The sequence below is a fragment of the Phaseolus vulgaris genome, chromosome 8 (genome assembly GCF_000499845.2).
Source record: "Phaseolus vulgaris cultivar G19833 chromosome 8, P. vulgaris v2.0, whole genome shotgun sequence".
Taxonomy (NCBI): Eukaryota; Viridiplantae; Streptophyta; class Magnoliopsida; order Fabales; family Fabaceae; genus Phaseolus; species Phaseolus vulgaris.
In genome coordinates this window covers 1656288-1671004 of record NC_023752.2, presented here as the reverse complement: position 1 = coordinate 1671004, position 14717 = coordinate 1656288, and the positions used below count along the sequence as shown (strand labels likewise).

At 32.6% G+C, this 14717-nt stretch overlaps 4 protein-coding genes across 4 annotated transcripts; 3 read left to right on the top strand and 1 right to left on the bottom strand.

Moving 5' to 3' along the window:
- Positions 1-767: 767 nt before the first annotated feature.
- Positions 768-4444, top strand: LOC137826314 (uncharacterized). The gene is made up of 5 exons (XM_068632242.1): positions 768-1364; positions 1452-1496; positions 1599-1880; positions 1973-2139; positions 3987-4444. The coding sequence occupies exons 1-5, from the start codon at positions 1142-1144 to the stop codon at positions 4185-4187; spliced, it is 918 nt and encodes a 305-aa protein (XP_068488343.1). The 5' UTR covers positions 768-1141; the 3' UTR covers positions 4188-4444.
- Positions 4445-6691: 2247 nt separating this feature from the next.
- LOC137825535 (uncharacterized) lies at positions 6692-9032 on the top strand. Its single transcript, XM_068631224.1, has 4 exons — positions 6692-6815; positions 6938-7062; positions 8114-8190; positions 8740-9032. The coding sequence occupies exons 2-4, from the start codon at positions 6962-6964 to the stop codon at positions 8853-8855; spliced, it is 294 nt and encodes a 97-aa protein (XP_068487325.1). The 5' UTR covers positions 6692-6815; positions 6938-6961; the 3' UTR covers positions 8856-9032.
- A 1521-nt stretch (positions 9033-10553) lies between these two features.
- On the top strand, positions 10554-12051 carry LOC137825533 (uncharacterized). Its single transcript, XM_068631221.1, has one exon. It carries the CDS (start codon positions 10690-10692, stop codon positions 11857-11859), a length of 1170 nt encoding a protein of 389 aa, XP_068487322.1. The 5' UTR covers positions 10554-10689; the 3' UTR covers positions 11860-12051.
- A 774-nt stretch (positions 12052-12825) lies between these two features.
- Positions 12826-14500, bottom strand: LOC137825534 (large ribosomal subunit protein eL30). The gene is made up of 5 exons (XM_068631223.1): positions 14378-14500; positions 14160-14265; positions 13842-13943; positions 13147-13215; positions 12826-13055 (listed from the first exon to the last, which is right to left on the bottom strand). Exons 1-5 carry the CDS (start codon positions 14396-14398, stop codon positions 13015-13017), a joined length of 339 nt encoding a protein of 112 aa, XP_068487324.1. The 5' UTR covers positions 14399-14500; the 3' UTR covers positions 12826-13014.
- Between the last annotated feature and the right edge of the window lie 217 nt (positions 14501-14717).

The window sequence follows — 14717 nt, the reverse complement described above, 5'->3', positions numbered from 1 at the left end:
TGAATAGAAAGGAAAGCTTATGAGTTTGCTATGTGATGTCAGTGTGCTGTGAAAAATCCCTACAGAAAATATGAGGAGCCATCGTCACCCAAAGAGATGTTGATGCATGAAGCAAATCCATTATTTCGTGTTGTTTTCTACAATCTGAATAAAATGAAATATTTTTTTTTAGGATTGGAGATCCACATTGACTAAAAATTATTTGAAAGATTATATGACAAGGAATATTTTTATTTTTTTTCTTTTTTGTTTTATCTCAATTCTTGGTTTATAATATGGTATCAGAGTCATTTTAAGTCTATCCTAACGAGTGTTTGGTGGACTTATCAGACCACTTGCTATCGGACCATTATCTCGAACCACCCATAATATATTATCCCACGAGTTGTAATTCTCGGCGTGAGAGAGTGTGTTTGAGATGTCATATCGACTAGATATTAGAGTATTTTATAGTATATAAGTGGGTGCAAAACTCATTTTATTTAAGGTTGAGTTAGATTTAAAGTTCAATTCTTAATATTAAAGCTTTAACACTGCCTCCAAGTTAAGTTGTGGGCTTGATAAATTGTGATTTCAACACATTTTTGCCTGAATTAATGCATCCTAATTTCATGGAACTAGAAATGAAATAAAAGATAAACAAATTTTCATTTTGTCTTGCTTCAGGAATAAAAAAAAAGGACTAATAGTTAGTGTCCCATGATGCACTTGAAGATTAAACCCGCCTACGGGTCTAGGATATTAGGGGTAAAAGAATAATAATAGTTGCTGAGAGAGTCCAATGAATTTAATGCAGAGGACAAAAAAACAGAAATAAGATAGTTGTAAAATAGAATGATATTATTTGAGGCATGCTGTTGCACCATGGAGATTCAAAAAGTGAAAGAGCAAAATTAAGGAGAGACAAACACTCCTAGCAGAACAACTTAGGCATGCCTAGTCTTTGAATTGATACCAAAGGCACATTCCACTTACCTATACCTTACCTAGACAAAAAGCTTCAACTTCAGAACACTTTTGTCATGTCTGAACCTGCAGCATCCACTTTCAAACCTGTGCAAGTTTGAGTTGGAGTGAGAGTGACTTGAATCAACATTTACAATAAGATTCCACCCTGCTGAATAATTTTTCTAACTCATTCATGGCCTCAACAGCTGAACCACTTCCTTATAGTTCAAGAAGAAGAGACGAGTCAGAGTTTAATTTGAGAGAATGGACTGTGAAAGATCGAATCAGCCGTGAGAACACCAGCTCCAGAAGGTACTCAGGATCTTACATGAGAAGCTTTAGAGAAGAAACAAGGTCATTTAGATCAAACATAGCCATTTCTAGCACTGCTTCTTCACCCGGATACCCCTTAAAAGGTACATTTCTTTTCAATCCAATTCAAGGTAGTTCATGCTTTGATGTTTTTATCTCATTTTCACCTCAAATTCTCCCATTTGTTGCAGATGAAATAGACCCTTCAACATATTCTTTCACTACTGCTCTTAAAGGTACAACTACCAGTGACTAACAATGATAATTAGCATAGCAGGTTCATATTTTTTCTGTGCTTAAGTTTTTTGAATCAATTGAATGGGGATGGTTCATTGCAGCATTGCAAGCAAGGGCAGCCTATAATAGTTGGGAATGCTCATCCCCAGACGGGTTTGCTTTGAATTCCAAGTGGAATGAAGCAGAAAGGTATATATGCAACCCTCTCTCAGGGGAGGTACCATTGGAGTGTTTGTCAGCAAAAACTCTCAGTGGAAGATCTTTCAGAAACTCAGCAAACAGAATTGCCATGTCTGCTCCTCTAGTTTATTCCTCCAAACACATTCCAACAAAGACAGCAACTTACACTCAAGAAGAAGTGGCTCTTCAATTTCCCAATCAAGGTTCACACACTTAATTAGCCATGTTCTTCTTGTTTTTTCTTTTTGCTTGAAGGACAGTTAAAGTTACTTCTCAACTCTGCCTCTGTATGCAGAAAAGAAGAAAGAGGGTATGACAAGAGATGTGGGTACTCAAAGCACACCTCCTTGTCTTAGTTCCAGCAGTCCCAGCCCTGCTTCAACTCCATCCATCATGGAGAGATCAAAACCTCAACCTGATGACTCACCTAATTCAATTGCAAAAACAAAATCTGAGGAAGAGGTATGCCTCACATCATTCACTGCATAATCCTTAAATGAGTTTATCATTCAGAATCTTATTCATGTCCTAATTAAGACAAACTTTAGATTCAATTCATACTTCCCTTTTCTAATTAAGTGAATAGAAAACACTAGACACAAGAAATTGCCAGTTTCAAAATATTGTAATTGTTTGTGCCTCTTTTATTGTACTTAATTTGTTGTTTTTCCTTGTTTGACAGAATGGAAGTATAAAAACTAGAGTAAACAAACAGTGTATGCATTTGTAATGTAAAGAGTTTTTATACTTTTATCTAATATGTATATATTGTTGACTTTTATTATAAATATTTTAAAATTCATAAGAATCAAAACTTTTTATTAGTTAATAGTATTAATCTTTTGCATTAATATTACATATAAATTAAAGTCTTTGACAATATGCAGAAGTGTACAAAAAAAATCAGATACATGAGTCAGGTTCATTTCAATTTTTCAAAATTATTCAAAATGAATGGATAGAAAGAAAACGATATCCTGCTGTTTCCAAGATTAAAGAATCAAATCTGTTTTCTAGATTATAATTTTCTAATGTGGGGGCACTGATAGATATATTGTCTCTCAGTACTTCATGTTTTAGGTGTATCTCTTGTTTTTGGCCCCTACTTCCCCCTAGTAAGCTGTTTTCCACTGCACATGCAGTTGCACTTGTCTGTGTGGTTTTGGGATTCCATTTTCCAGTAATGAAAGTATTATCACAGTTACAACTTACAAGTGTCAAATTTTGCGTATTATAACTCTTTAATCCAACCTAGTTCTCCTTCTTGAATATGATTAAAACATGACAGTGTGGTTCTTTTTGAACCTATGTAGCTCTTCCTTGTCTCACATGTGAAACCATGCAAGATTCTGGAATTCAAGTACATTAGTTTATCTTTATAAGTACTTCAACAAATTGCCTACTCACTGTCATGTTATGTACCATTCCTTCACTAGGATTACACACAGAATAGCATGTAGACTAATTTATACGACAACAATAACATCATAGAATAGTCACATAATATAGCCAACAAAGTTGTTAGAGATTGAATTATTATTCCCAAGTAAGCTGATTAGCAACAATGAGAAGTTATCACAAATAATGATCTTGTGTTCTTTTCTGATTTAGATGAGACATCTCTTGCTTCAGTTTAAATTTATATGGATTTTATAATCGACAATTTGGCCTACCTCTTTCTTTGTCAGAAGAAATTGTCGGTTCATATCATTCGAACAGAATTGGCATATTAGGTAGAGACAAGTGACAGGTGAATTAAAAGAATATTATTCCAATTATCTTCAGAAAGATATACATTAAGATAGATAAGATTAGTTTTTGTTTTGTAATAAACATAATTAGATGTTAAGAAAATTCTATATTCCAGAATAAAACACTTTTCAAAAGTTCAATAATGCTATAAAAGATTACAGTGATCTTTGAGCAAAAGTATGCATAAACTGAATGAATCTATATTTTACTAATTGTGTAAGATTGAGTTACAAATGTATGGATCATACATGTTTAGAGAGCATGTAACAAAGTTGAATGACAACAAATTCATAACCCAGTACTTTCCACAAAAGATGACACATAGAAGTTAGGTTGATTTGTATTAAGAAGTGGACTTTTAAGTATAAATTAATCTCATAAAACCAGCTTATAATCAGCTTATAATGTGAGGTTTGCACCATTAATTATATACTATGAAATGTGCTAATTGAGATTAGAGTTTCCTAAAATGGCAAAAGTGAGGGTAATTAATGGTATTGAGAAGCACATCATAGGAAGCATGAGACTGACATGTGAGAGTGGAAATGGTTGTGCAGGTGGAAGTGAAAGATGAAGAAATATGGGAGACAAAAGAAACAGAAAGAGAAAAGAAGGAATGGAGGAAGAGAGAGGAAGAACTTTGCAAACAAAGTGGTTGCTTTGGGTGGATGAGAAAGAAAGAAAAGGCAGAGAGAGAAAGAGAAAGACAGAGAAGGAATAACAGGTTTTTCACTCACTTCAAAGGTAGCAAAAGATAAAGAGCATCAAAATCTGATAAAGGGTGTAAGTGCAGTGCAAGAATTCATGATGGTTAAGATTCTCTCTCACTCACTTCAGCAATTTTTGCAGTGCTTTGCTGAAAATAGAAAAGTTAAGAGCATTAATGCAAATTGCAATTGAAAAGCTTATGGACTATGGTGTGTGGCTCTCTTTCTTTCTCTATTTGGTGGTCCATTTTTTTGTGTTTCTTGCTAAATATTAAGTAATATGGCATGTTGTGTTCTTGTGGTGCTGAGATTTATCTGACATCTTAGGCTTCACGTGCATGCTTTCTGTTTCTGCATTTTGAATTCTTACAATTCTAATTCATAAACAACTGTCCAAGATTAAAGCTTTCAAAATATCTTAAATACATTATTTTCTTCAAAATCATCATCGATTCACTTGGTAATATTGCACCCATATTTTTTAATTTAATGGATATGCGTAATTAATTACTAAAATTGTGCTAACATTGCCCTTAAAAAGCCTCATTTATAAAATTAGTATTTGTCTCCTAAATATATATACTGAATGAGTATCATCATCTTAACTTAAAATTATTAAATTTTTCAATATCTTTAAAAGAAAATATTTGTCTACAAGAAAATAAATAGATAAACAAAATATAAGTAGATGAATATTGTGGTGCTGTAAAGAGAAAATAATTTTTAAAAAAAATCTTTGTTTTTCATTCTAGAGATGATAATGACAAAACCAAAGAAGGAAAGAAAATATAAAAATTTAATAAATTAAAAAATTTCTTTCTGATTTCTATATTGGTTTCAAGATTTGAATACTTATTATAGAGATTATCATAGAGAATCTGAAATAGTAATAAGAAGAAAAATCATGTGCTAGGCCCAATTTTTAAAACGGAAAGAGTGTCGAATTTTGGGCTGTTAGGCCCAAGGGCCTCTAACCAGGAGGCTCATTTTGAAAAATAGTTATATATATATATATATATTATTGACAGTTTATTGTTTTAGTATTTGCATGAATAACATGGGTAATGATTGTTTCAAAACATAATTATTTTTATTATTTTAACAGTGTTACATGTAATAATTTCTGAATGACCAATAGTGTACAAAATTTGTCCTGCACACTTTTTTAAAGTCTTATGAAAAATTAATTTCAATATTCTTTTTGAGAAAATTCAGAAAATGTTTTCATCGTAGTTCAATGTTTGTACAAATATTTTTTAAAACTAAAATAATTAAAAAATTTAGAAGATAATAACTTAAGGATAGTTGTAAATATTTTCATATAAAACTAATATGGTAAATTAGTTTTTCTATTCGTTAAAATAGGTTTAAACCGTATTTTTCGTACCTTCTGTTTTAATTTTTTTTAAGAAATCAGGTAACAAATTAATTATAAAAAACTGTTAAATTAAGTTAAAATTAAAAATACAATTTAATACCAATATTTGATTTGAATATAACTTCATTTAACCTACAAGTAAATATTTAAAATATAAATTAAATAAAATACAAAAAATAACATTTTTTTAAATACAGTAATCACGTATTTATTTAAGTTGCATCAAATGAAAATATCATGTTTTTAAATTTTACTTTAAAATAGAAGAATACTAAGCACATGTTTTTGTATATATTATAACCATTTGATTGCCTCAATTTACGTTTTCAAAAGTACTTCACTTTTATTATTATAAAAAGGGATATGAAATTCATTCAGTCACAAATAACAATATTTATTCAAACATTCCTTAAACATCCAAGAAAATAATGAAAAATATTTATTTTCATTAAATCGTGTTTATTAGAATATTTATAAGAAATAATATTTATTAAATTTATAATTTTGTAATAATTTTAGTATAATATAATTATTTAGAAACAAAGTGTTTGAATAAATAACGACAATAATTCCCAATATTCCAATTATCACTCCCCATCATCAGGTAATGTTTTGTAGTCTTTTTAGGTAATTCTATTCAAAGTTTATTTATTTCTTGGTAAAACTAAAATTTTGGAATTCCAAAAGGATTCTATAATTGCAATTAATATTTTTTCACTCTTTTTCAAATGTGTGATTTGTGAAAAATCAAATCCTTAAATATCTGAATTGTCAAGAAAGTTATTTAAGGTTTTAATCCTTTATTTGTATGTTTTAACATACGAATTATAACATATATATAATAAATAAAAATATCAGATTCACTGATTCAACACAACAAATAATTTTTTCTTTCTCTTTATGAAAATCTATTAATCTTTTTAGGTCAAACTTACACATTTTTTTTGAAAAAAAGAACTAACAATATTTTCAATAACACCATTTATCATTAAAAAATAAATAATTATAAAAAAAATCTTAACATATGTGTAATTTTATTATTTTTAAATGAATTATAAATCATCAAATATTTAGGAGGATTGTGTGAAAAAGTGTGCTGTCTGTTTAAGCTCAATTTTGTAATAGGAAAAAAAATTATTTTTAATGCAAGACTAAAGTTATTTTTATTTTGTTTGAAGGCTCAAAACGACAGCGTTTGTGTGGTCCTATAAATACACCAGCCCCAGTTACATTCAGACAGTGCTGCTATCGCCGCGGAATCAGAAATCCTCTCAGCCTTCGTCCTCAACAGCGAGAAGGAGGTACTGAAAACCTGTTTCTAATTTTTCTTATCGATTTCTTCAAGTCGTTGTTTCTTTCTTGTGGTTCTTCAGTTCAGTTGCTGTTCTTAGAATAATAGAATATGTATTGGATTTGATTGCAGATTGGTTGTTTGTGAGTGACAGTAATGGAATACGGTTCATCCTCTGATCCTACTAAATCCACATTTTCTATCTTAGATGAGGATCATACCTTAGCAAACACTGTCAGATTCACCTTAAATCAAGAGTAAGTAATTTCCTCCCAGCTTTTTATGCTACTAACGCACTTCGTTTCTTAACTTTGGTCTATTTTTTCTTGTTTTTAATGGACTCCAAAGTGTTATTATGCTGGTTCAACTCTCTAGGGTTCTTTCTGTGTGTATGATAGGAAATTAAGTTTTGGGTTAGAAAAAATAGCATTCCTAAAATTTGGTCAAATAGAGGAAAAATTTAGTCAAATACTATTCCTAAAACATAGGGGAAATGTGATAAAAAGAAAATGTTCATCTTCTCTTTCCGAGTGAGGGTGATCCGTTCTCTTTCATGAAGCCAACCGAGTTGCTAATGGGAAGGAGCATGTGAGGGAGAAGGACCAAATTTCTCGTCTCTTCGACCTGAACTTTGTTATTTAGAGAAGAAAATTACATCCAGAACACCATAAGCTACAGGAAATTAATGCTAATAAGTAAACACCTCATATAGTAGTTTTTTCAATATAACTAGTTATTACTTATATTTAATACCTGTTCTAACACTGATAATTGGCTGTTTTTATCTTAAATAAAAATAATTTTACTTTAAATTGTAAGATGTAAAAATATTTGTTAGTTAGCGAAGTGAAAAGTTGCAACTAGAGGATGATAAGATATTCATCTCAAACACTGGATTCTACATACTAGGAATGCTGAGACTGAATTTTGAAATGTCTGCCTAAATTCTCTTGAGAACATCACACACTAAAGCCGTAAACGGTTGCTTATTCATAGCAAATTAGGGTCTGAAAAATAGTCATGCACTACTAGAATTCCAGTCTACCTATTGTTGGGTGCCTGTAAAAATTCTTGGAAGTAGGAAGTGGTGCTCGCCAAAACATAATCGAGTTCAACTTGATCCTTTTTTTGTGGACAACGAATTGATTGAAAGGTCTCCCTCTTATCCCTCAGGGAGGGAAAGAAGAAGAGCTGAGTTTAAGTCAAGAAGTTCCTATTGATATTGATTTAGTGGCTTTATACTTGGCATGATTGATTAGTTTGAAGGACTTTCATTCTAAGATCTCATTATAAAATGTTATCTTGCAGTCCGCGAGTGTCATTTTGTGGGTACAGCATTCCTCATCCTTCGGAGAATCGTGTTAATATCAGAGTTCAGACAACAGGTAAGGAACAATGATTGTGATTTGCAAATTTGTTCTGCATTCTACTGCTATTACTCATTTTGTATTAAAATCACTAGAGTACTGTACTGTGTACTTAGTTACCAATTTCATATTGTGTTAGAGAATCTGGTATATTCTGCCGAGTTGCCATTTGTTACTTTTGATAGATATGAAGTTGTGAAAGGAAGCTGAACTTTTTTAAACCAATTATTCTACCACCATAAAAATTGTGATACTAAAATCTTTCTCGTTGCATTATATTCTCTGTTGAACGTAAAAGGCTTTTGTTATGAAAGTTAAAATATGAACACATTACAAGGTTCAGGCGCTGCATCCTTAAAAAAAACAATTTAAACTGTCATACACATTATACAAAATTATTTTTCATTCCAATAAAAAACATTATTGGACAATAGTAGCTTATCCACCAATACGTTTTTCACCATAGGCGTATTTGTTTATCATTTCTTGTATTTGTTTATCATATCTAATTCAATGTTACTGCATCAGTAATTTACTGTTGAATGTGTCATCTCTTTGCATCTGTAGGGGATCCAGCATCTGAGGTATTGAAAGATGCGTGTCAAGATCTGATGCTTATGTGCCAGCATGTTAGGGGCACTTTTGATAAGGCAGTGAGTGATTTTAAAAAACAGCAAGGGTAGGATAAAATGGATGTGGAGTAGTATACTGGCTATAGTTTCAATTTGTTTCAAAGTTGATTTTGCTTTGTGTCATTGATTTTGATAGTTGAGTGTAGAAGTATCTGTAAAGGACTTATGTGCCAATCTTTGTAGCAGTTACACTAAAATATGATGAGCAGGAAAAGGTATGTGCCAAAATAGCATTCTTAATCAGTTTTAGAATATACTTTTAGAAAGCAAACTGCATTCCTGAAACTATTGTAAGTTTCTACACGTTGAAGGCCTAAAACATAGTTTTTATTTAAGAAAATTGTTTCTATAAACTTTTAGTTGATGTTCCAAAACCTCATGAAATTTAGTATAATGTTCTTTGGAAAAACTAAAATGGACAATTTTCCAGCTATGCCAACAAGGAGCATGTTTGGGATTAACTCTAATAAAACTTACAAAAATTTGATTGACAACTTGGGATGACTGCTAAATTTATTAAAACATTGTTTTAAACAAGTTCGTATTCATCTAAAATTTTTAAAATCATAATTAGTTTCTAATACTTGTTCAAAAAATATTTTCTTCAAAAATTACTTCAAAAACTTGCAACAGCTTTTTTTTTTCAGCCTTATATATACGTGTTCTCTCTACAACTGATAATGTAATAAAAGGGATATGTTGTTGAATTGAAATTAAATTAATCATCTAAAACTATTTATATTTAAATATAATATTGTTATATAGTCAATTACATATTTAATTGGCTTTTTGAAATAACTATTTTTGTGTTTGTTCCAACCATTTGATTAAATAATTAAGACCAAACTCATCATAACAACTTTTTCTATAAATTCAATTGTAATAAACTATAATTTAATTTTAATACATTATTAGTGTACTTTTTTTTACAATATCGTCCTATTAAAAGTAGCTTAGATATAAATTTAAAGTAACTAATATTAAAAAAAAATTATATGACAATATAAGCAAATAGTTAATTCTTTCATGCCACGACTAAATATTTAAAAGCGTGCAAGTTTATATAATTAAACATTTAACTACAAGATCTAATATGAAGATTTTCTTTCTGTCATTGAAAAAGACAATGAAAATTAATGGATTTAATTGGAAAATTGTTGAATTATATTTATAATTGTCTATACTTAAAAAATATATTGAAACTGACAGTGAACATAAATTACAAAAAGAAAGAAGAATGCAGTACTCACTGTGCAAGTTAGATGGGGAAAAATGATGATTATCATCAAAGATTAATATATTTTGGTTATAATCTTAAAACTTTTTTCTTTATCGTTCATTCATACTATTCAAAGAGAACCTATTAGAGTTGGAGATCCTGCCATGTTAACAAGGAAATGAGGACTGTGATCCATTAACATGATAACATTATGTGATGACAGAGAAAGATGTAAAATGATTATAGATAAAGTGGAGGGAAATAACATAATAATTTAGCAAATTAGGCCTTAAGATTCTAACCTGGTCACTGCTATTGTATATTTGTACATTCAAAGAGATAGCAAATGGTAGTAATGAGATACAAGAATGCTGCTGATATGCATTGGAGAAATGGGGTAGATAGCACACACCACCTAGCTTCAACCATTTCCCAGCAACCTGCAACCTGTTAAACGGTGGGCACAAAATGATAACTAACCATTTTGAATGGTGTTGTGGTTGAGTATTTTCAGGCAAAAAATGTTATATTTAAATAAAATTAATTTCTGTGAACGATTTTGCAGTTAGAGAGTTTGGATCATAGATCTTAGTCAACCCCTGATTTACTCAATTTAGGAAGAAAGTGGAGTTTTGATTTGGTTTTGATGTTTCCGTTTTTTTCTCCATGCCAAAGCTTACTCTGATTTTAAGAACCATCTTCAGATCACACTCTCCAATCATAATGCCAATCTCATCACCCAAACAACCCTTCCTTGTAATCATCACAATCACTATATTCTCCTTATTGGGCCAGGGCCCAGTCCCAATCCTCGCTCGTAATGCTCACGTCATCAATTTCCGGTCACCCGATCTCTACCCGGAATCCCTCGCCTGGGATCCACTCATGCAGCACTTCCTCCTCGGATCCCTCCACCAAAGGATCATCACCGCCGTATCGGACTCCGGCATTGTCGAAACCTACATCTCCGACACCGACCTTCCCGAAGATGTTTCCATCCTCGGCCTCGCCGTCGATACCCCGCGCAACCGCCTCCTCGCTGTCGTCCACTCGTACGCTCCCCTCCCTCCGTTCAACGCCCTCGCCGCCTACGACCTCCGCTCCCGCCGCCGCCTCTTCCTCACTCCCCTCCCCTCCGAAGACAACGACGCCGCCAACGATGTCGCCGTCGACTACAGCGGCAACGCCTTCGTCACCAATTCCGGCGGAAACTTCATCTGGAAGGTCACCGCTGACGGATCCGCCTCGATCTTCTCCAAATCGCCGAAGTACTTGGCGGATACAAACAATCCGGCGGACGACGTCAACTCACCTCACGATTACCTAGGGCTAAACGGAATCACTTACGTCAACAAAGGTTACCTCCTAGTGGTGCAATCGACCACCGGGAAGGTTTTCAAGGTGGACGCGGAAGACGGAACGGCGAGGAATGTGTTGCTGAACGAGGACCTGATCGGTGCAGAGGACATCGCGGTGAGGAGCGACGGGGTGGCGGCAGTGGTATCGCCGATGAAGGAGCTGTGGATGTTGAAGAGCATAGATAGTTGGTCGGAGGGAGTGGTGTACGACAAGGTGGAAGTGAATGTGCAGCGGTTTCCGACGTCGGTGGTGGTGGGAGATAAAGACAGAGTGTATGTGTTGTACGGTCACGTGGATGAAGGGAGGGTAGGGAATTCGAGAAGAGAGAATTTTGGGATTGCTGAGTTGAGGTCAAAAAGAGAGGGTGAAGACGAGAGCGTTTGGATCTTTGTTCTTATAGGTTTGGGCTTCGCTTATTTTTTCTTTTGGAGGTTTCAGATGGCTCAGCTCGTGAAGAAGATGGACAAGGTCAATTGACTTCTTGCACTTTCCAACTTTCATTCTAATCCATTCTTTCTTTACTTCAAACCCACATTTTATGATCAATTCTTCAACACAGTTTGTGTATACCAATGTTGTTAATAATAACATTCAATTGAATTTCTGTAGTTTCCTTAAATCTACCAAAATCCTTTTGTCGATCACAAAAAACATTGATTTTCATTTCCATCCAGATTTGTTGATGCATGTAAATAACTCAGATGATTAACGAGTAGCAACAAATAGTTAGATCTGTATGTTTATCTACAGAGAGTTTCTTCAAAAGATTTGAGGAGTTGAAAATGTCTGATACTAAGTAAAACAAAAACTACTTTAATTTTACTAGCAATCGATAAGAAAAATTATAGATTTTTATCTTCCTGTATCCCGTTACGTTGAGCTAAATTCAGAATTGGTTTGTTCTTAAAGCATGGTCAAAAAAAACTTTATCCATTTGAAGCTCTTATTTAGGGGAGAGTTGCCATGAAAAATCGAAACGAACAATAACACACTTGTATGACGTTTGAAGCAAGAATGATGAAATAAAATTATATTATCTCCATAAAAATTGCCAGAATGAAACATGATGAAAACTCAAAAAACATTGATTTTCATTTTCATCAAGATTTGTTGATGCATATAAATAACTCAGATGATTAACGAGTAGCAACAAATAGTTAGATCTGTATGATTAATTCACAGTTTCTTCAAATAGACTTGAGGGGTTGAAACTGTCAGATACTAGTAAAACAAAAAACTACATGAATTTTACCAGCAATCGATAAGAAAAATTATAGATTTTTATCTTCCTGTATCCCGTTACGTTGAGCTAAATTCAGAATTGTTTTGTTCTAAAAGCATGGACAAAAAAACTTTATCCATTTCAAGCTCTTATTTATGGGAGAGTTGCCATGAAAAATCGAAACGTACGATAACACACTTGTATGACGTTTGAAGCAAGCGTGATGAAAATAAAATTATATTATCTCCATAAAAATTGCCACAATGAAACATGATGAAAACTCAAAATTACTTGTATGCTCAGCTAGAATAATACCTTACATCAAAAGTCTACAACTGAATCAGATACTCTTTCAGCAATGTCTGAATCAACTAACAGAAAATATAAAAGCATGCAACTCCGATACTACTTTATTGTTCCCCAGGCAGTGTCTTGATGATATCAGAATCGCCTGAAAATACAAAAGAAAAACAGCATTAGAAAAACAAAAATATCACAACTAGTCTCTAATATTGATGAAAAAGAAAGGAGGCAACCAATACCAGGATCAATAATGCTGAGGCAGCACACTCTGTAATATTTCCCGCATGCAGTGCCCAAATCAACATTGTCTACAAACATAAATATTTTCTTAATGAGAAGAACTAACCCGAATCTTGAAAAAGTGTCAAATGACATTTTCTACCAGATACCATAACATTCAACCATTATCATCGATAGATAAAATTACAACCATGCCGATTTTGCATCAACTAATAACATCAGAAAAAAAAACTTGTGTAACATCAAGAGTGCTATCTATGTAGTTCTTAATTGTAAAAGTAGAGAAAAGCTAGAAACATTAGCTGATAAAAATGAAGATCGAATAGATATATCAAGGAAATTAATAGCCAGATTGTCAAAACCATGTACAATGAAAGCACTGTTGAGGTTATAATGCAAGAAAACCAATTATTAGTCATACGACTGCTTCAAGATTTATGTTCATTTCTCAATAACTTCTATGTTTAACTAACAACATATACTTACATGTAGCCAATAATTTACTTAACAATGTGAACCAGTTGATGTTAAACCAAATACCCCAAGTTAAATACCACAAGATCGTACACTTATGTAACTAAAAATAGTTCTTAGAAGCAGATTTCTTAAACTAACATAAATCAGAAATTTATAATTTTGCACCTATCATTTCTTCCAAGCCAGCATAAAAAGCTATATTAGATTAAGAACTTACTTCCGTTGTAGTGATGAACTCCAACCTTTGCCAACATAGCATAGTATTCTATCTCTGACTTCCTCAAAGGAGGGCAGTTGTTGGCAATGATAATCAGTTTTCCTGAAACGAGTTCAACAATATTTAGATATCGTTTCACACATCTATCGAAACATAAAAAAACATTACATGAAACAAAAATTCACAGAGATCTTCGAATCTGTCAAATAATCAATTAACAAACAACAATTTCACAGCAGCAGCACGCAACAGTAAGATGGCACCTAATGAAGTGAAAAATAACAAGAGCATAGAATGAGAGAAGTGTAGAAAAGCGACCTTTGGAGCTCCTAAGGGATTTGAGAACGGTCTTGTATCCAAGGGTGTACTTTCCACTCTTCATGACAAGAGCGAGCCTGTTGTTGATGCTCTCATGGGTCTTCTTCTGCATTTTTCAAATTAAAAACAACAAAACATAGTCCCATTAGAATCGACTTGGAATTGAGAACTACAAACAGATCAAGAACGTTAATGGCATAGAAGAATAGAGAGCTCACGGTCTTCTTGGCGGCAACCATTGTTGCAGTTCGGAGAAAGGAAGAAGAAACCCTAAACGGAGGAAACGGCGACTGAGAAGCTGTGATGTTTGGTCACTAGGGTTTGATATAGTGTACTTATTCATGCTCAATTGGATTGGGCCTGATTTCCTCATAATGGGCCTCTATATTTCTCAAAACAAGGCCCAGGTGTTATTCTTGGACCTGTTTTTAAAAAGTTTTTTTTAATCATTATAATTATTACGTAATTAAAATATGAAATATTTTTTTTTAAACATTTTTTATCTTTTAAATAATTATATGACTTAATTTAATTTATAATATTTTTAATGACATTATA

Coding starts and splice junctions, on each gene's coding strand:
- LOC137826314 (XM_068632242.1), top strand. CDS start 1,142: ATGGCCTCAACAGCTGAACCACTTCCTTATAGTTCAAGAAGAAGAGAC. Junction 1,881..1,972: donor TCTTCAATTTCCCAATCAAG/GTTCACACACTT, acceptor CTCTGTATGCAG/AAAAGAAGAAAGAGGGTATG. Junction 2,140..3,986: donor AAACAAAATCTGAGGAAGAG/GTATGCCTCACA, acceptor ATGGTTGTGCAG/GTGGAAGTGAAAGATGAAGA.
- LOC137825534 (XM_068631223.1), bottom strand. CDS start 14,398: ATGGTTGCCGCCAAGAAGACC. Junction 14,266..14,377: donor TGGTTGCCGCCAAGAAGACC/GTGAGCTCTCTA, acceptor TGAAAAATGCAG/AAGAAGACCCATGAGAGCAT. Junction 13,056..13,146: donor CCTCAGCATTATTGATCCTG/GTATTGGTTGCC, acceptor TTGTATTTTCAG/GCGATTCTGATATCATCAAG.
- LOC137825535 (XM_068631224.1), top strand. CDS start 6,962: ATGGAATACGGTTCATCCTCTGATCCTACTAAATCCACATTTTCTATC. Junction 7,063..8,113: donor AGATTCACCTTAAATCAAGA/GTAAGTAATTTC, acceptor GTTATCTTGCAG/TCCGCGAGTGTCATTTTGTG. Junction 8,191..8,739: donor TATCAGAGTTCAGACAACAG/GTAAGGAACAAT, acceptor TTGCATCTGTAG/GGGATCCAGCATCTGAGGTA.
- LOC137825533 (XM_068631221.1), top strand. CDS start 10,690: ATGCCAAAGCTTACTCTGATTTTAAGAACCATCTTCAGATCACACTCT.